This window comes from Dipodomys merriami, unplaced genomic scaffold, assembly GCF_024711535.1.
Source record: "Dipodomys merriami isolate MVZ:Mamm:240054 unplaced genomic scaffold, mDipMer1.0.p SCAF_13, whole genome shotgun sequence".
Classification (NCBI taxonomy): domain Eukaryota; kingdom Metazoa; phylum Chordata; class Mammalia; order Rodentia; family Heteromyidae; genus Dipodomys; species Dipodomys merriami.
In genome coordinates, this window is record NW_027202604.1 from 26,330,981 (window position 1) to 26,352,581 (window position 21,601).

A 21,601-nucleotide genomic window follows, 5' to 3' on the forward strand; every position below is an offset into this window, starting at 1 on the left:
TGATCCTCTATAAAAATGTATATAGTATCATACATGGGTTACTATTTGTTTAGAAAACATCTGATGAGTGTTAGCCACTGCTAAAAGGCCAGCCTGGGCTCCACAGAAAGACTCTACCTCCAAACAAACAAACTAAACCCAACTCTGGGCCCAAATATAACCTTTTGCTCAACAGCAATCCTACCAATAAGAACTAGTAATCACAAAGTTTACAGACTGAGATAATGACAATTTGCCTTGTGAAGCTTAAAATGTGTTTTTGACTTTAAGTATTACTATCCTACAATACTGGGAAATTTGTGAAATGTATGTAATCACTTAATCTAAATAAAAATTATATATATAAATATAATAAAAAGAACTAGTGATAACTATTAATGAGCAGATGAAGTGAAGCCTTGGAGGTGGAATTCCCACTGTACAAGACGCAGGTGAAATCACACATGCCTTTGTTGTTGAAAAAGAGAACTCTCCAGCCTGGATCAAAGGTTTTGACGAGAGAGTTTCACAGAATTAGCTGGAGGCGTGTCTCAAGGCTGAGATGGATTCCCTTGCCCTGGATGGAACAGATAAAGGTGACTGAGCGTTGCTTCACTCTGAGGAACTGGATCACAGACTTTCTCCTTGACAGTTCCTCCAAGGATGGTGTTCACAGTTTGGGTCCGCCAGTTTGGTGGAGCTATAGGAGAGCTGTTACCTAACCACTGCTCAGTCCTCTGGCTCTTCTCCTTTTTAACCAAGGCAAAATCCTTCAGCAAATTTTTGTTGGCTAAAGTGCATCAAAACCAACAGCAATTCTTTAAAGAATAAACCTACTGTTGGTAAGTCAACTAATTAAGAGCCATAGCATAAAGTTTGAAGTGATTTTTCTGGGAGAAGAGGTTGAACTCTGGGAGTTGAGCTTGCAAAGCAGATATTCTCCACTTGAGCCACATCCCCAGACTGTTCTGGGTTTTTTTTTTTTTTTGTGAATATGTTTTCCAGGTTGAGTTTTAGACTCTGATCTTCCTCTCTCTGCCCCTTGTGTAGCTGGATTACAGGTGTGGACCACCTCCCCTGACTTAGTTTTTGAAACAGGGTCTCACTAACTGTTTGGTTAGTGAGATTAAAGCACGGGAATAAAAGTATGTGACACTGTGCCAGGTTAAAAAATGGTTTTGAAGAAGGGATGGGGTAGAAAGCAAAAGCTGTATTTGATTTGTGGTTTTACTTTCTGAGAAAACACCATAAACATCATCTCATATGTGTGTGTACGTATATATGAATATATATCATATAAACACATGCACAATCATCATATTTACACATATACACATACATCATATAGATACACATCTATGGATACATATTTCATACATGTATATATTATGCACATAAATTATTTATGTTTAATGTGGATCATGTTGATCACAGAAAAAAATACCAAGAAAGTAATCTAGGAAAATAGAAAAAGGGAAAAAAAAACAAATTAAATGTGACTTCCTTAAAACACATACTATGTAAAGCAAGGCAAGGCAAAGCTTTTGCTATATTTGTAACCTAATGGAAAGTATGAGCCTGAAGAGAGGCAACTGGGAAGGAATACAGGGCACTCACTGTTCAGACTCCAGCACCCGCTTCTCAAAGATATTTTTTTAAATGGAATTGGCTTCTCAATTTTATTAAGAGGAAAAACATATTCACTAAGACAATTCAAAGAAGCTAATAGCAAAATCATATGAGGCTCTGTTGAAACTGTATCTGGCATTAGTAGCTAGAAAGTTTAACATATACAAGAAGTTTAACATAGAAGAAAGTGTTTCCTGTGGTAAGCATGGACTGAGAGGTTCCATGCATGTGAAAACTTGCATTAGCTTGTTTATGAAAAGTACACGTAAAGGCTGGGAATGTGGCTTAGTGGTAGAGTGCTTGTTTAGCATGCAGGAAGCCTCGGGTTTGATTTCGAAGTACCACATATGCAGAAAAAGCCAGAAGTGCTGGTGTTGCTCAAGTGGGTAAAGTGCTTGCTAGCCCTGAGCAAAAGAAGCTCAGGGACAGTGCTCAGGCCCTGAGTTCAAGCACCAGGACTGGTTAAAAAAGAAAGAAAGAAGAGAAAAGTACATAAAGAGCTGAGGATGTGGCTCAGTGGTAGAGTGCTTGCTTAGCATGCTCTAGGCCTGGGTTCTATCCCCTACAATACATAATAAAGTGATATATGAACTGTGAAATCTCAACAGTAGCCTAGTGAAACAAAATAATCAAAAGAAAAACAACTTCACATAAAAAGTACATGTACTTTCTCTCCGGGGGAATACGTAAGCATAACATTTTGTTCTAGAGTGTATAATTCTGTCATTATTTGAGGTTGATAATTAAACACAGTAACTTCAAGGGTCAAGCTCGCTTTATACTGTCTGTGCTTGCAGAATTTCAAAGAGCTTCGATGAAGCCAAAGAATTGGGAAAATTAATTAAACACTAATCAAGACCAGAAGAAAAGAGGTTTTGTTTTTGTTTGTTTGTAAAAATTTCAAGCAAATCAAATCAAGAGAGTCCTGCAACTTTGGGAGATAGGAATGGTTTGAGACAAGGTTTGAGTGATAAGCAATGTCCATCAAGTTTGAAAAAAAAATGCCAAGCAAAGAAAGCAATGTCTGTCACGACTGGTCAGGAAAAACAGAGCACTTCCAGAGCTTAACCACAGGGCCAGGTCAGGAAAGAGTGATCACTTGACATTAAGAGCTCCTAAGACCTGCAGAACCTGCCAAGTGTCTTGCTCTGGCCTGGGCTTGGTAGGTTCTAAAGCTGGGGTCTTTGAGTGGGCCTATTTTCTGAGGACTGGGAGGAGGGAATGGATATTCTCCTCAGCTATGTAACTGTTTCCCTCCTGAGAAGTCCAGCACCTTGCTATTTGCAATAATAAAAAAGAATAAACATGCACGCAAATGTAAGTATTTTAATATGCATGACATTTTTCCTGTTTGAGGAAATGCAAATGTTCCCTTTGGACAGTCTCATTAATGCAGCTTCTTCCTCCAGCAAATGCTCAGTGCCTTCCTGTACTGTCTGGACTCTCCAGTCCCCATGTCTCCCACCTGGTTTGCAAAAATAGTTTCCTAACTGCTTTCACCCCTCACATGCATCCACCCCAGACTGACTAGAAAACATCTTACAAAGCATGTGGACTCATTTGTTTCTTTTTCTTTCTTCTTCTGTTTTTTTTTTTTGTCAGTCATGGGGCTTGAACTCTGGGGTTGGGCGCTGTCCCTGTGCTCTTCAGCTCAAAGCGAGAGCTCTACAGCTTGAGCCACAGCACCACTTCTGGTTTTCTAGTGGTTTATTGGAGATAAGAGTCTCACAGACTTTCCTGCCCGGGCTGGCTTTGAACCGTGATCCTCAGATCTCAGCCTCCTGAATAGCTAGGATTACAGGCGTGAGCCACCAGGGCCCAGCTACTCATTTGTTTCTTTAGGCCCCAAATATGTCTGCAAATGGGCACTGTGCTAGGTCCTGAGGAGGCCACGGCAAAGTTATCCACCTTCCACTAACAATCTGGCTGGGAGGTACAAATACGCCTATCAACAGAAATATTCATCACATCCGCTGGTATTTAGGCTACAGAAAATTTATTAGGCTAAGAGTATGGTCATGGATTCATCTGACCCTGGGTAGGTAATCAGAGACCTTCAGGAAGAAGGGGAATGCTTTGTGGAGTGCATCCATACACCTATTATCTATTGAAACATCCACCCATCCATGCAACCATCTGGCCATCTATCTACCTATCCATCACCATCCATCCATCCATCCATCCATCCATCCATCCATCCATCCGTCCGTCCACCCATCCATCTGTCCAACACTGTTTACAGTGTTTTAAGTATCTATTCATGTAACTCTTACAATAATCTTTGGAAAACAAGTCTTTAAGGTAGGTTCTATTACTGTCTATCATTTCACAGTAGAAAAACAAGTGAGCTTCAGAGGACTCAAATGGCAAACCACAACTGAATTAGACTTTGAACTCTTGAAGTGTTGTTTTCTCCAATGTCTCTTGAGTGAATGAGTAAAAAGCTAGCTGATAATACTTGATTTAATAAATAAGCCAGCAAGTTGGTGGTCAGAAGCCAAGCACGGAAAGCAGCTAGATCATTGCCTGGATTCCAGCATGGACATTTAGGGGTTAATATGTCCACAACTTCAGTGAAATGGGATTTATCATATCATATGGAGAAGCATAAAGATACAGAATATCATCAAAGGAACTTGCTAGAAAAATCTGGCAACTCTCCAATATGTACTGTGGAGACTCTTGCCCAAGGAGATATAGTACTTTACTGCAGTTCTTTGGACACTGAAATTTTGTAAATGACCTGAATATCCTTTAATAAGAGATAGCTTTGCCATACAATGAAATACTGGAATCAATGTGAATTAAGAGATGAATCTCAAAAACTTGTTGAATATTTTTGTATACTGAAGTAAGGCCTAAAAATGGAGCCATACCATAATCTTTTTTTTTTTTTTTTGCCATCATTAATTCTTGCCTGGGTTGGTCTTGAACTATGATCCTCCTATTCCACCTTCTGAGTATGTTGGACTTCAGGTGTGCATTACCACACCTGGCCCATTTTTTCCCTTAAAGTTAACACTATTATTCATGTACCAAGTATAAGTCCTAATATAGAGCATTTGCCTAATAATTAACTTGTGTTAGCCAAGTTCAGACTGGCCAGGTCCAGGAAAGCATAAAGAGAAAATAGCTATTTAAGCAAAGAACTTTACCAAATACAAAATTCAAGAGATGAAAATGATTAGAGTACTAGGAGAAAATGGAATTGTATAATTTTCCATATTTGCTAGCCTTTTTCATAGTTATTCCAAGGATGGCTGTATATAGTATGTGTGTGTGTGTATGTAACATACACTGCATATATACACACAGTGAACACACAATGTCATATGGATGCTAATTTGATTTTTTCCAAAATGGCTTATTATTTTTTTTGCCATCTTTCCACTTTGCAAGTCATATGGTCTTGTTTACAAAATTTAGAACTGCAGATCTTACTCCTCATTTGAATCAAACTTTTTCCGCAACAACCAACTAGGATACCAAAATATAACATTCAGAATAAACCTAAGTAGAGGATGAGCAAGGAAGTTATTTTATGCTGCAGCCCCACCAAGGAGAGACGGAATGAGCAAAACAAACACTCACTCATTTGAACCAGCAGGAAACTCTGCCCTTAACCTGGTGGTTTCCATCTTATGCAACAAAGGTTCAAAAATGCTTTTCAAAGATCCCGAGATTCATCTTGCTGACCCTACATCAAACACGGTTCTTTGAGAAATGTGTTTCTGTCAAGATAGGGCATAAAAAATTAAGATGGGTTTGCTTTTCAGTATTTGGTACTTGAGCATCTTAGTTCTTGACTATAAAATTCCAGTCTTTGGTAACCAGAAGTAGATGAATTTTTCATAGAGCTCTGATTTCACTTATCAGTCATGTCTTTTCTCTTCCACACTGCCTTGCTTCCCTACTAACTTGGAGTTGATGTCATAGCTGCCTAGCCTCTTCAACCAGAGAGTAGGATGCAGCCAGGTAGGTGGCTGAATTCCACATCATCCAATCAACACTGTGTCACTCCCCCACTTCCTTCCGGTTGGTCTGATTTAGTTCTGGCTTTGGTCCAGCACCGGCCTGCTGCTGGCTGGCTTTTGTAGAAGATACTGTGATGTGCTACCCAGACTGATTCCCTCTGCTGTTGGCAGAGGCGTGAACTGACATTGGTCCCCCTCTGGGGAGTGCCCTTCTTTAAACAGAGCTTTCCCCACAAAGTCCAGCCCTGCCTTTAAGCACAGCACACCTCTAGGATGGGTTGAAGAACAAGAGCAAGCTCAGGTCTCTTGTTCCAACCCAGGACACTCTGGGTTTCCACAGTCACTTCTAGAGTCACCTGTGGCCTTTGCTGAACCTGAGCTGCCGCTGAATTTATTCTGCTTATCCCCACTCATTTTACTTCCCGTGTGCAGGGTTGATCTCCCAGGGCCTCTGATGTACTACGTGCTTTCAGAGTCGGCTTCCTAAGGAGCCAGTCTGCACAGCCTTTATGCTGATCCACAACAGGTCTAGAATTGTTTCTCCTAGCTCCTGTGGGTGTGTGGATTGTGGCACCAGCTCTGATAGATGGCCTTGAGAAGTGACATGAGCCCATTAGACCTTGAAGAGCTCTTCACTTTCTTTTTTTTTTTTAATTTTTTCGGTTGTGGGGTGTGAACACAGGGCCTGGGGCATTTGTCCCAGAGTTCTTTTTGCTCAAGGCTAGTGTTCTACCATTTTGAACCACAGAGCTACTTCTGGAGATAAGAGTCTCATGGACTTTACTGGCTTTGAACTGCAATCCTCAGATTTCAGCCTCCTGCATAGCTAGGATTACAGGTGTGGGCCACCAGTGCCTAGCCTGCTCTTCTTACTTTTAATCACAGCAAATGTTGATGTTCTGGAGCATTCTGTGAAACCAAGTGAGGGCAATGAAACAAAACTGTAGCCAACCTGCGATGGCTGCAGGTCTGCAGCCATTATGGCTCTGGGGCTGTTTGTTACCATGGCTGAATTGAGCCTAACCTGATTGATAACACCATCATCACTGCCACACCTCCCTAACTTCTTTTCCACTTCGGCCTGAGCTATGGCTCCTTTTGGCAAAGGTAAATCTATTGGTCTCACTACTGCCAGTGATGGTTCAAAACCAGCTTGTCTCCTCTTCCCAAAGGTCTGAATCAAAATTGTAGTCAGGTGGGGCAGCCGCATGCCTGTAATCTCAGCTATTTTGGAGGCTCTGGAGGACTGAGGATTGAGGCCCATCTGGGCATAAAGTTAGTGAGGCTCCACCTCAAGCATTTAAGAAGCTGGGCATGGTGGCACTCACCTGTTATTCCAGCTTCACAGGAAGCATAAATGGGACAAAGTCCATGACAATTTAGGCATAAATTCAAGAACCTGTTAGAAAAGCAACTAAAGCAAAAAGGGGCAGAGCTTAGGCAGCACAACACCTGTCTAGCAAGCACAAGGCCCCGAATGCAATACTTGGTACTTGCAGAAAAAAAAATTAAGTATAAGACAATTCAAGTTCAGGTGTCATTCTCAATCAGAATTGTTTTCCATTTCTTTCTATTATTTTTTTTAACTCTCCTTATAATCTCCCGCAAAAGTCATGTTGTCCCACAGCTGAAATACCCTTTTGCTTCTCTTCAGTTATGTAACTTGTACGTGTCCTTCAAAGATAAGCCAGAATCACCCCTTCCAACAGGCCTCCTTAGCTTTCCTCCACTTTCTGCTTTCCTTCCTTGTAAATAAAGTTTTATTGGCCCACAGCCATGCACATGCATTTACATATCTTGTAAATGACTTCCTTGTAGACTCTCTGTGAGAGGTGAGCATGAAGGTTGGTGCTTTCCTAGGTATGGTTTTCTTAACTTTCTCCCTGATTTGACAATCTATTTGTTCAGAGCAGGGGAAACTTCTTTGACTTGCTAACATCGTGGCACACTAACTGGGACGTGGTGAACAGCTGAAAGATATTTTAGGCATGAATGAGTGAGCAAATGAACAAACCAGCCCAGAGCAGGAGTCATTATGCTTGCGGTACAACCAAAGGCTGAGTAAGCTGAATGCTTATCTTCATTTCCTCCTGAGTTTTTAATGAAGGAATCCTTCTATGTTTCAAGTTCTGCTTGTCTGTGACAGAATTGTGGATTTTTCTTCCTCTAACATTCTCCACTCCTCATTGTTTTCCCCCCCTTGTCTAGGTTTGTGGTTGGCAAACATTTTCTAGAAAGTAATGAGCTACAAAGTTTTCAGGTTTGTGTCAAGGATTTGACTCTAAATAGCTGAGTCACAATGTTGCATCTTTCTGAAATGGCAGCATGAAGGTTGCCAGAGATATCTAAACACATGTATGTGACTGTGTGCCAATAAAACTTCATTTACAAAAGTTGGCGGCAGGCCAGATCTCAATGAAGAGTCATACCAAGCAAAGTTGATATGCTTTAAAATAGGCACAGGTCACTGAATGCTGAATGGGGAATTGTCTACAGGGACATGGCCTCTGTCATCCAAGCTGGTGAGGTACAAAGGTCACATGAGTCAGGAAGGTCATGTATTACCAGTCTGTAAATCCTCATAGAATGATTTCCTCCTCACAGCCAAGTGGAGATGTTTGAGTATTCCTAAAGGCATGAATTAACTAAAAGAAGATATGGATCTATTGAAGTGAAGACAATCCACATATCCAGTGCCCAATGGCTACTAACCACTCATAGCTATGGGATATCACACCTCTGTCAACCACCATCTACCCATGTGAAAAACGGGGAATTTATTTTCCAGACAGCTAGCTAGTCTCATTTATAAAAACAGCCGTGTGCCGGTGGCTTACGGCTGTAATCCTAGCTACCCAGGAGGCAGAGATCTGAGGATGGTGATTTGCAGCCAGCTGGGCCAGGAAATTCCATCAGACACTTATTTCCAATTAACAACCAGAAAACTGGAAGTGGCACTGTGGCTTGAAGTGGTAGAGCACTAACCCTGAGTGAAAGAGCTTAGGGATAGAATCCAGGCCCCAAGTTCAAGCCCCAGCACAGACCAAAACAAACAAACAATAATGATACTCTTAGGTACCATTACCACACACCTCCTCTGAGCTCTGTCTCCAGGACTTTCCAAACCAAGACCTAACGTTTACTGAGCACTTATTTGCTTTGTGCTCACAAGGTGTCAAGTGTTGCCTGTATTGTCTCCTGAATCCCTCCCTCTATCCCATAATGCAGCTGTTACTGCTTTCCTCCCCTATGCAGAAGAAAATCGAGGAGCAGAAAAGGGTAGTGGCTTGCTCAAGGTCAAGTTCTTTGGGGCGGAGCCTTCAGACTCCTCTACCTGAGACCTGCAATGTGTGCCTACCCTTGGTGCCAGCTGCTGCCCCAGGGGAGCTGACCCAGACTCTTTGGGTTCCTTAAGCATTCCAGATTCTGTTCAAGTTGCCTCCTGCTAGAAGCAATGCCTCTATTCAGGGTTTACAAGTAATTCTACCTCTCAGACACTGGGGAAAAGAAAACCCAACCCCAGGTAACAAACTGAGTGCTTTATTAGAACTTAATAAAAACCCCTCAAATATTGATCTTTTGGCAACATCATTTACCCATCATTTTCTGCCTCCTTTGTGTATTAAACCCAATGAATTTCTACAATGCAGCCCACCCAGAAAAGATATAAACAGGACAGGCACATGGCGGACAAATCAGCGTTTAGGATTCAGCTTCACTTACAAATGGGTTTCTCATGTCAGCTACGGGGATTGAATTCGTTACTTATAAATTAAGTCTTTGTCAAAGGCAACCCCAATACAGCATTTGTCTGCTTTTGATTTAGTTTGCTACAGAAAATACCTTATAGCAAGTACCTTAATTATGCGTGGTTTGTTGGCACTTGAAATCACTTGCTGTTCCAATATCTAGGAGGGGGAGGAAGTGTTCAATTCCAAAGAAATGAGGCCTTCCCAGCTTTGCTAGCCAGGCCGCCAACACGCCAAACACCTTGTGAATAGGCAGGAGATCTTGTTTCACTTACTGTATATGAACAAACAAAACACCCCCAAGGGCCTGCCAGGGATTGAGTGTAATCAATATCTCCTGCCCGGCCTTGGTTTCTCTCTAGAGTGATGGAGCTGTGGTTTTCCTTACAACCAAGACTATTTTGAATCAAGAAAAACGACACCTTTGAAAATTTATCAAGATGATAAAAGACTGGACTCATTAAAATATGTAACTGTCTCGTGTGTGCTTCCAGATCATCATATGTGCTGGACAGCGGACTGTTCCCTCTGATAGTTGGTTCTCTACCACTTGTGCCACAGCTCTACTTCTAGCTGTTGGGGGGGTTAAGTGGACATGAGAGTCTCAGAGACTTTCCTGATCTGGCTGGCTTTGAACTCTCAGATCTCAGATTCTCAGATTCTCACATCTCAGTGCCCTGAGAAGAAAGGATTCCAGGCATGAGCCAGTGCCTGGCTTAGCTGCCTTTTATACCTAGTCTTCTTGCCCTTCCTCCTTAACTAAGGAGGAAGTTATAGGGGTTTTTCTCTCTCTTCCCCCAAATCAATTTTTACTCCTTTCAGACCTTATCTCTTCCATAGAGAATAATTACAATGCAATGCATAGACCCTAAAATGGAAGGCCTTAATTATTCACTGAAAGTATATCTAGGAAGTTTTTTTCATGGTTGGTAAACATAAATTCTCTTTCTACACAGATAATATATAGAGCTATTGTCTATATGAGGGATGACACCAGGCAAGGATATAGCCAACAAATAAGAATAGGGCTGAAAGAATGATAGGAAATAAACATGCCCTGATCAAACCATACTTAGAATCCATCTACTGCTACACTTGTACATTGTGTCAAAGGTCACATTTATTTTTTTATTCTGTGGGTTACTTTTGAGTTGCACTCCCTATCCCAATTAAAAACCATCCTAGATGACCAAATTGATAAAACATTAATTGAATACTTTCTAAGATCCAAGTTGCGTGCTAATTATTTTACGTGCCAATTAATCCTCGTAACCTCTGTGATTACTATGATTATATTCCCTACTTTATAAATGATGAAAGAGAAGCATAGTAAAAGATTAATTTCCCCACGGTCATACAGAGGAAAAGGTTGGATTCACTCACTTGTCCATAAATCACATTCATTTACTGTCTTTTTAGTTTTATATAACTGAAGCTACTACTCCCTTACTCAGTACTTAAAAGTATGAGTTTTTAAAATGATTTTTAGGGGCTGGGGATGTATGTAGCTCTGTGGTTGAGTGATGGCCCAGACCATGTAAGACCCTGCATCCCATCCCCAGCACACAAACAAAAAAGTCAAAGTAAACTAAAAAAATCCCATTTTTTGCAAATATGTTATACAATTGAGATTATCGTTGTTCTTCTATGGCTAAATTTTTTAAAAAGATTTCTCCAATTTTTTGAGATCCCTTTTCTTCTCTTTATGACTCAGTGCCCAAACGAGGCATAATGTTAGATGTTCATTCTGATGGCAGTGGAGGGAATGACTCAGTTACATCCATTTGACAGAAGAAAATAGGTATCTGGTAGTTGATGCCTTCAATTCATTGCTGTGTTTAAAACAATTATTCATCAATCTTATGATGGACTCACAGAACCTCCCTCAGTTTTCCAGAACCTTCATCTCTGAATTGGCCACTAACAACATTAGAGATAAGCCATAAATCCCCTGAACCTTTGCTGGGGGTGGGGTGAAGCCCACAACTGGTCTGGTTGGCTATGATATTTGTGTTCTCCTTTTGAAAGTTTCTCCGATGTTAAGAAGGAAAAGCAAAATTATACATCATACTTTTCCCCTATAAACCAAACTAAGAGGCGACTAATCAACAGAGAAAGGCTTGAAAGGCTAACACATCTCTGGGTCCTAAAAACCAGAGAAGCTGTGTCTTGTAGCCAGATGGGATGCGTCCACACTGCCCTAATACTCTCCCCTCCCCCACGCGCACGCTGCTGCTCACAACGTGGCTTTTAGATTCCATTTCAAAAATGCACGATATGGCAGATGTGTTATACAAAGCAGGAACTGTCTAAAAGCAGAAGTTAAAATGTTATAGTTTAACAAGGGTGACAAGAGGACACAGATACTTCAGACTTCTGATAGTCCAACCTTAGGTGCTGGACTTTTCATTTTGCTTGATTGATGAAACAAGACAAAACAAAAAACAACCAAGTGTGTATGTGATTAATGTGGGTCACAATATAATGACATATACATTCTACCATGTCAGGAATGAGCTTAGGGTGTAGGGGAACCTAGGAATTTCCAACAAAGCTATTCTGTATCACAAGAAAAGACAGTTAATAGAGTATTTCCATGAACCCAAGTATAATTTTCCTAGTTTAACAGTGCAATTAAAAAACCTCACAAAGATGTTAAACCAAAGCACAATATTGTGTGTGTGTGTGTGTGTGTTGGGGTTGAACTCAGGGCCTGGGCATTATCTCTCAACTTTGTCCACTCAAGCCTAGCACACTACCACTTGAGCCATAACTTGATGTCTGGCTTTTATTTATTTTTTATTTTTATTTTTTGGTGGTGGTTAATGGGAGATAAGAGTCTCACAGGCTTTCCTGCCTGAGCTGGCTTCAAACCTTGATCCTCAGATCTCAGCCACCTGAGTAGCTAGGGTTACAGGTCTGAGCCACCAGCGGCACCCTGCTAGCATAGTACTTTTAAATCGGTAAAGTTCTGTATAAGAAAACACTCAGGCAAGCTGCAGCCCCAAAGGGGGCTAGGGGTCACCTAGCTGAGGGAAGTGGGGGACCCAGCAGGGAAAGGTTGTGCTGTGCTTACGAGAGTAAATGGAAAGGTAAGCACTCAGGTGCACTGCCAAGCCACCCTTCCCTTCCCATCAGCCTCCTAGGAAGTGTTCACCATTTGCTTTCCTTCCTTCCAAGCCCCAGCTGACACCTAATCAGATGTTCCTGGCTCTACCTTTGCAAGTTGGGGGCTTACCTGATGGAAAACTGAAATAACCCGAAAAGGAAGAGTGCGCCTCCAGTGCGCTCTGCTCTGACAGCCGGCGGGGGTGAACCCTTTCCCCTCTCAACTGCCACCCCCACGGCGCTGAGGCGCGAAAGGAAGCAGCCCATCTCCCAGGGCCAAAGGCACTTTCTGCAGCAGGTCCTCTACCCCGCAGCTCCAGGCGCCCCCTCAGCACCCCATCCTCACTGGGAAGGGGAGATCTGCGCGGGCTGGGGGGAGGGGGTGACTAGGAACTCCCCCCACCCCCGTCCCTAGGCCCAGCTGCAGGCGTTTTGTCCCGGCAGCCCCCCTCCCCTCCCCCAGAGCGCAGACACCTGCTCGGAGTTGCAGTAGCGATGGGGGAGGGGAGCGAGCCGTGCAATCCTACAGGTGGAGCCGGCTTCCCACGAATCCCGCCGGGGCCGGGGGAGGGCTGGGGCCGCGCCCCGCTCACCTGGTACACGTCCCGCAGCCCGCACCACGTCCGCAGCACCTGGTGGCACGCCCGCAGCCTCTCCGTGTACCATCTCCGCAGCGTGGACACCGTCAAGTTCCACACGAAGCGGCTGCCGCTGAACACCAGGTCCTCCACGCCGCACATGAACACCGAGGCCATGCCGGCTCCTTCCCTCCCAGCCTGGGGTGGGGTGTGCGTGTGCGCGCGCGTATGCTGCAGCCACGATCTCCCGGGGCAACCCCACCACCCGCGATCCTCTCCCCGACCCCGGACAACGCCGCGCCGCCGCCGGCTGCTGCCTCGGAACTCGGCTTTCAGCGTGCGCGCTGGCCGGGCGCGGGCGGCATGGCCCGGGATTGGGCGGCCGCCAGCCAACCGCCGCGCCTGGCACCGGAGCCCGGGTCCACCCCGCCCGCCCGGGGTCCAGCAAGCCCAGGACGGCACGGGCTCCGCCCCCTCCCACCCCCAGAGATCCGCGCTCCTCGGAGAGGGGAGGGAGGACCAAGCAACTCCTTGCTGGCAGAAGACAGGAGCTGCATTTCAGTGCACTTGGCTTGCACGTCCCGCATGCGTGCACACGCACACACACACACACACACACACACACACACTCCTTAGCCGTTTAGGCAGCCCCTAATTTTACCCTGCAGAGTCTTTGCTTGCCATCTTGCTCGGGCCACATTGGTATAAAACATCTCTGGGGGATGCCACAGATGCAAAAGGAGAAGAAGGAGGAGAAAAAAATCCTCGGAAACATCCCTTAGGACGTCGCTCCCCGGGGAGCGGCGGTGCACGTTGTTTCCTTGGTTCTGCTGAAGACACCGCCAGGCTCAAAGCAACAGTGCGCAGCGCCGCCGAACCTGCCTGCCGACTCCTAACTTAAGGGTCTGCTGAGGATGTCCCGAGAAGACCCGGCCCTTCCCTCCTCCACTGCTGCTACAAATCAGGAGCAGACAGCTCCAAGGTGCTCATTAGAGACTCTGGTTCGTGACTGAAACATCCAGCTTCTAGATATGCCTGGCTTCCATCAGCTGTCATGACAGAAACACTTGGGCAGGTAGCCCCCTGTCCTTGAAAACCCTAAGTGTAGCTCCTCAGAAGGCTGAGATCTGAGGATCTTGGTTCAAAGCCAGTCCAGGCAGGAAAGTCCAGGAGACTCTTAATCTCCAATGAACTAGCAAGTACAGCTGCAAGTTGGGGTATGGCTCGAGTGGTAGAGTGCCAGACTTTATTGAAAAAGCTCAGGGATGGCACCCCAGACCCTGAGTCCAAGCCCCAGTATCAGTACCCCCTCCCCCAACACAATACACCAACAAAACACAATACCACCAACAACAACGGGGGGGGGGGCGCGGAGGATTGGGCTGTGGGCTGGGGGAGGGCAAGGAGCTGTTCCAAGTAACTCAGGGGTGTTTCAAGTCCCGCCTCAGGCATTGATGTTGTCTAAGGCATTTGGAAAGGAGCCTGGGGTCTCTCCCCCCGCCCCCACTTTCCTTCTTAGCATTTTTCAGTCCTGTGCAATCCAATGCCATTTCTCATAGGAAAAGCATAGCAGGGATTTCAGGATAGAGCTTCTCCCGAATCCATCTCTAGAAAATGGTCTGGATTTTATGATTGGTTTCACACCTGAATCCATTTCTAGAACAACGGTGGGGAGTTGACTGTTGGCTTTGCACCATGTTGTTATCTTTGCTATTAGTAGAAGACAAGAAAAGTACCAAAGCCTTGCTCTTTCCATGTAGCTTGAGAGACTGCAGGATGGAAGAGCAACAAGTAAATCAGGTTTATTTCAGGTTTCAAATGTGCCTTTAGAATATGAATTCAGGGGAAACATCATGATTCAAAGGGTGAAGGACACACAATCTGTTCTCAAAGTGCCTGTTGTTTTTTAATGGGATGGTAATCGGAATACCTAAATGACGTTTCTTTTACAACTGAAAAAAAAGATTGTTGCCAAGAATAGGTGGCACCAAAAAAAAAAATTGCCTTAAGAGTTCTTGCTGGATTAGTTTTCCAGACACAAGTTTCGTCAATGTTTCTTCTTAGTAAATCTACTCTGAATGCACCTTTAGTATTAGCATTTGGATGGTATTTTCCAAGATAGAGTTATGGCATTTACATAGAATCTAAATACACAAAGTTTTACTGCATCAAAGGAAAATGTATCAAGGATGGTTTGAAAAAGAAATGCCATCATGTTGATGGAAAATTACTGAATTAAAAAAATGGCTGTTAGGAAGAGCAAACGGTGGTGGTACATAGATGGTTTTTAATGATAGCATTCCCGGAAGTGTCAGGCAGCCAAGGGAATACCAGAATAACACCTCCAACAGGCCAATTACTGGTGTCTCCTGGTGCCATCCTCTGAGCAGAGATGCTCAAGAAACACCTTGGCAGGAACCGAAGGTGTTTGGTTGTAATGTGAGTGGTCAGTTCTAACCTCAGTCATCCACAGGACAATTCCAGGGCCAGTGCTGGTAGTGCTCCATAGAAAATGCCATGTAGCCGGGCGCTGGTGGCTCACGCCTGTAATCCTAGCTACTCAGGAGGCTGAGATCTGAGGATCGTGGTTCAAAGCCAGCCCGGGCAGGAGAGACCGTGAGACTCCTATCTCCAATAAACCACCAGAAAACCGGAAGTGGCACTGTAGCTCAAGTGGTAGAGCGCTCACCTTGAGCTGAAGAGCTGAGGGACAGCGCCCAGGCCCAGAGTTCAAGTCCCATGACCGACAAAAAAAAAAAAAAGAAAAAAAGAAAATGCCATGTAGCGTAATGGGTTTTGGAGAACGTGGGTCCTGGGCCAGCAGATCAGCAGCTCTTGGGAACTAGAGCATCAAACGCTCAGGATACTCCAGAATCAGAAATGGTGAAGCTGGGGCAGAGGTCAGCAAGCTGAGTGTTCAGGGGACTTGGGAGGATTCCAACTTGCTCCCAAACTGGAGAGCCCCCGAGGTAGATGATGGGTCAATCTCCCCAGAGAGACACACATGATTTCAAGTCTTTGCTCCTCAGGACCCATGGGCCCCCAAATACTATTTGGGGGGGGTGCAATTTAGGGAATTGATGACATTTTTTAGGCAGGTACTCTATCACTTGAGTCATGTGTCTCGTCCTTTGGTTTTAGTTTGTTTTTCAGGTAAGGTCTCAAGTTTTTTGCTTGGACCAGCCATCTCTCAAATAGTAGGGATTACAGACATGCCTTATCACTCCCAAATCCTTGAATACAATGTTTAAATCAGCAAAGTCTCAGTGACAATAATGACAAAGTCTCAGGGACACTATTAAAACCTACGTAGGGCCAGAAGAAGATACGATGAGATCCTCTTAAGAGATGTTGAACATGGCTATTCGCAAAGCCAATCTCTGTAACTACCAACATCATAAACCGTTTCTACTTTTTTTTGGTCGGTTGTGGGGCTTGAACTCTGGGCCTGGGCGCTGTCCCTTAGCTCTTCAGCTCAAGGCGAGTGCTCTACCACTTGAGCTACAACACCACTTCTGGTTTTCTGGTGGTTTATTGGAGATAGGAGTCTCACGGTCTCTCCTGCCCGGGCTGGCTTTGAACCACGATCCTCAGATCTCAGCCTCCTGAGTAGCTAGGATTACAGGCGTGAGCCACCAGCGCCCGGCTCGTTTCTACTTCTTGAAGTCAGATAAAAAGCATAAGTAAAACATTAAAAGAAATTCTACATGTTATGTAGACCTGTTTTTTCCTGTCCCTTTCTGTTTGATGGGGATACAAAAAATTGGGGGAATGTTAGCTGGTTTCTTTCAAGTTCCCATAAGGCTTTTAGGAGCCCGGTCTCCCTCCCTAGATTCAAGCTTTCCCCAGCACTCAGAAAAACATGCAAGACAGTTCACCTCACATCTCCAACAACCTGCACATGGATGGCTCTTATCCAAAGGGCTCTCCTCTCTGGCAGAAGCAGAGGTCTGGGGTTCGAGGATGAAGGGTGAGAGGGCAGCAAACACTCCAGGAACTGATAGTGTGTGGCGGGTTCACGCAGATGAACAGCGTGGAGAAACCAGCATCCTAAGTGTGCTTCCGCCTTATAATGGAGGAGACATAGAGATAAAACAGATCTCCCCGCCCCCCCTTGAAGCACATGCAAAAGTTTCTTTGCAAAGAAAGCTATGTGAAGTCAACTGCGCATTGCAAAATTGCCAGCCCTTTTATTTTGAAGAAGAGGATTTTCCTTTTTGCCAGCCTAAGCAGCCTGCAATATACTGTAATTTCCTGCAGCTCTCTCTCTCTCTCTCTCTCTCTCTCTCTCTCTCTGGAGACTTAAGAGAAGCTTTAGGTGGCAGCATTACTCATACACCTGGGAGCTACACCCTGGATGTCAAAGAGAAATGATCATTCTCTCAGAGGCTCCTGCTGGTTCTCCTTTAGGGTCCGCAGGACAGAGGGCGCCACATCAGGAAGGCAGTGCATAGGTAACATGCAGCTTCCGGTGGTTCCCTTTGCCTTTGTGGTAGTGGTGCATGCCTGCAATCTCAGCACTCAGGAGACTGAGGCCAGAGGATCATGCATTCAAGCCTAGCCTAGGCTATATGGTAGGACCTTGACAAAACAAAACAAACAACTGATTCCCTCGGATCTCTGTGGATATTTTTCACCTGTACTGTTGACACACTTTGAAAGCTAGCAAAGCTAAATTCTGACGGGCCACAAGCACCTGGCACAGGTGCTTCATTTCCAGGCAGTAGAACCTGAGGTTTTCCTGAATGGTTCCCAAGCAGAAGTATTTCCTGACCTTCAGACTCTGGCACTTGGCAATGCAGGAGACATGTTTTGGCTATCATGGTCCCTCATAGGTAGAGGTGGGTGTGGGATATTTCTAAATAAGGGCAGCACGCAAGACAGTCCCACAGCAAAGGACCCATCTCTCCCAAGTGTTGCTGGGACTGTAAAGCTCTGGTTTAGTCGGGCACTGGTGGCTCACGCCTGCAATCCTAACTACTCAGGAGGGTGAGATCTAAGGATCGTGGTTCAAAGCCAGCCCAAGCAAGAAAGTCCATGAGACTCTTATTTCCAATTAAGCACTAGAAAACTGGAAGTGGCGCTGTGGCTCAAGTGGTAGAGCGCTAGCCTTGAGCTGAAATGCTGAGGGACAGAGCCCAGGTCCAGAGTTCAAGACCCACTACTGACCAAAAAAAAAAAAAAAAAAGCTCCAGTTTATTTAATCTGGTCACCTCCCTCCTTCCCCCATGCTGACCTCCATTGTGAGAAACACCATTCCTTCTCCATCTCTTTTCCCCCAAAGGCATGCTGGAGAAGGACGGAACAGCTCATTGCACGGGTTTTCACACCCTCACAGGGATGGGAAACATGAAAGGTTTACACATTCACTTGCTTTTTTCCCCACCTAGGTGCATATGATTATTGTATGGTAGTTATAGTTTCACGTTTACTTTTAGCTTTATCATGTCATTTCAAGTAGAGGCTCCTTAGTAGGGCCAACGCCTTTCTTGGTCATGTTTTATGCATTTTTATTTTCTTTTGTTTTTGAAAAGGGCCTCACTGTAGGCTCAGGTTGGCCTTGAACTCATGAACCTCCTGCCACTGCCAGCTCACAGGCTGGCATGATAGGTATGAATCGCTATGTTTGATATGTTTGAAAAACACAAATTCCTTCTATCCTGGCCTAAGGGAGAGTGCTAACATCTCCTGCAGCCATGCATGGTTACAGAAGTTCCTTGTGAGGTTTTATCTTTCTTGCTGTTTTTAATGTACTTATAATGTACTATGTGATTTTTTTTTTTTTGCTTCTTTTGCATGTTCTTCCCGCATGGTATAACCCCTGTCTTCACTGTATTTGATTCCGGTGCCCTGAATCTTGTATATACATTTTTCTAATTTGGGGAGGGGAAGGGAAATAACAAAATGCTTAAATAAGGATACAGGCCGACCCATTGCAACAATGAGATGTACAAGATACTACATTGAAAACGAACTTTACAACTTTTGGGGTGGCAAGGGGGGAGTTGGGGAGGTGGGAAGGAAAGGGATGGTAGGGGATAAACAAAGGAGGGAGTAAAGATGTTCAATAGGAAAAGGACTCATTAACTTACTCATGTAACTGGATCCCCTCTATGCAGTATCTTTACAATAAAATAAATATTAAAAAATAAACTTAAAAAATGTTCCTCATGAGGCACATGACAGAACATAGCCAGACATGACAGGCCACTTCCCCTAACCTCACTTCCCTCTCCTAAACACAAGCACAATGCAGAATCCCAAAACATCACAGAGATGGGGTGCCTGGCATTGATCAAAAAGGTTACAAGTCAAGATACAGCCAAGATTCTTATACATCCATGTTCATTGCTGCCCTATTCACCATAGTCAAATCATGGAAAGAGCCCAGATACCCCTCAATGGATGACTGAATCAAGAAAATGTAATGAGTGTGTGTGTGTGTATACACATACCTATACATGGAATTTTACTCATCCATAAGGAAGAATGATATTATGCCATTTGTGGGGAAATGGATAGACCTACAGAAATTTATAATAAATCAGGCTTACGGGGACAAAGGATACACTTTTTCTCTCATATGTGGAAGTTAGATCTAAGCTATAAATATATATGTAGACACATGCAGGGTCGTATGCATATATGTATACATATATATGTAAACATTAACTAATGTACAGTCTATTCAGGGGAGAATTCCAATGGCATAACTCCTTTGAACAACTTTCAGTTTAACAAAACAAATACCCGGAGGCTGGAACTTGTGATATCAGAGGAGTGAGGTCAAGGGGAAAGGAGTACATGAATGGAGATAGGGAAGGGCAGGCAAATGTAGTCATTATAGCCAATTGCATATGTGAAAATGGAATCAGGTAACTTGAGGGGGTGGGGCGGGGAGGGAGAATGATGGAAGGGGTGACATTGATCAAGATGCATTGTGCTCATAACCGGAGTTGAGTTGAAACCCCTTCATACAACTGCTTAAGGGCTGTAAGTTAAAAAGAAAGAAAGAGAGACAGGGTCCCATTGGACCGCATCACATGCAGTAGGCGGGTGTTCCATGACCTGGGCTCTGTCCACTAAATGCCTGGCTGCCCGGTCACCATGCCAAAGGCAACAAGAAGACCCTCCCACACATTCCTAAGTGCTGCCAGGTGGGGGCAGCCAGCCCTATTCAGAAACCAGTCAGCGGTGGAAGTCGGGAGAGGGTCTTATTCACGCTGTGTGTGGCTGGCACCTAGCAGGCAATCAATAACTGCTGATTGAGTCGAACAATGAATGGCTGTGTGTCAGTGGCGAATACAGAGAGTAGTCATCCATTGCTGAGCACACAGGCTCGTTCAGTGTTGCAGGGTGCATCAGGCAGGGGGTGAAGCGCACGGGGGAGGGTGCAGCACACTGTGACAACACTGAGCTGATCTCCATCTAAGTGGGGAGGTCACATGCGGGGAGTGTCACGGGGTTATGATAGAGTCACGTGATGGAGAAGAGGCTCAAGGAATGCTCACTCCCTAGGATGTGACAGGGTAAGCTGAGACTTGAGGGCTGGATATGGGGGGGGTGACAGAAGAAGGGGAGACTTGAGAGTAGTCAAAGACACAGGGAGCCAGAAGGACTAAGGTCCTATGTATGAGGAAACTGGGGTAAAAGGGAACAGGGGGCATTAGAGGGCAGAGGCCAGGGAAACCCAGCAGGAAGGAGAGTGTGGAATGCTAGCGCTGCAAAGAACAGGTTTGTGGTGGGTCAAGGAAATGTTCCCAGACCCAGTCCACCTGCTTCCAGCATGGGTGATTCCACCGTGGGAACTCAACCCGCAGGATGGAGGAATACACTGGTGGGCAAAGGTGTCATCAATAATGCTGGCATCTCCTGGGCCTCTGGGATGGTGGGCCTTCTGCAGGGGCTGCTGCTCAATCAGGGGGGTTCGGGTTCTTGGCAGGTGGGAAGTTCTGTTTGAACCCCCTGCTGCCAGCAGCTGGGTGGGCTTGCTCTCCCCTCTCCTTTATAGACCACCCCTCAGGCCTGGCCACAAGCAGGCTAGAGGAAGGACGCAGGGAGGAGCAGCCCCTGAAGTGGAGGAAAGCAGTCACCAGCCCTGCAAGCTGATGCTAGCAGTCGATGGTTCACTTCTGCAGCCATCCTCAGGCTGATGCAACTTTTGGGCATCACAAAGGGTTCAAAACAGCACAAGCTAAAGAATATCAGGCATGAAGGCAGCTACTCAGCTTCGAATCTTTGGTAAACTCATTCTACTACTAAAAGAACAATAACAACAACAACAAAACAGCTCAAAAAACAAAAACCAAAGCAAAAGCAAAACTTCCCTATACTGCTCAACAACTTCATTTATTATGCTGTCAAATCAAGGGTTTTCTTTATAACAGGAAGAAATACAAAAGGGAGCAACATGGTTAGGCTCTGCACTGAAACTTTCTTTACACTTTTTGGGGAGGAGGAGGAGGATGCTGATACTGAGATTTGAACTCAGGGTCTGGGAGCTGTCCCTTAGCTTTTTTTTTCCCCTCAAGGCCGATGCTTTACCACTTGAGCCACAGCTCCACTTCCAATGGTTAACTGGAGA

General features: G+C 44.8%; 1 protein-coding gene across 5 annotated transcripts in view; it reads right to left on the bottom strand.

The window, feature by feature from the left end:
* The window catches only part of Frmd4b (FERM domain containing 4B), a 273,238-nt gene that overhangs the window by 142,372 nt on the left and 109,265 nt on the right, over positions 1-21,601 (bottom strand). For 2 of the 5 annotated variants that reach the window (XM_070018936.1, XM_070018935.1), the window contains exon 1: positions 13,033-13,290. The exons of 2 other annotated variants lie outside the window; for them this stretch is intronic. In XM_070018936.1, the coding sequence (XP_069875037.1) occupies positions 13,033-13,194 (162 nt within the window). In that variant the 5' untranslated portion in view covers positions 13,195-13,290. Of the gene's footprint in view, positions 1-13,032; positions 13,291-13,678; positions 13,732-21,601 lie in introns of those variants that run through there. One more of the 5 variants, XM_070018937.1, reaches the window with a different exon arrangement.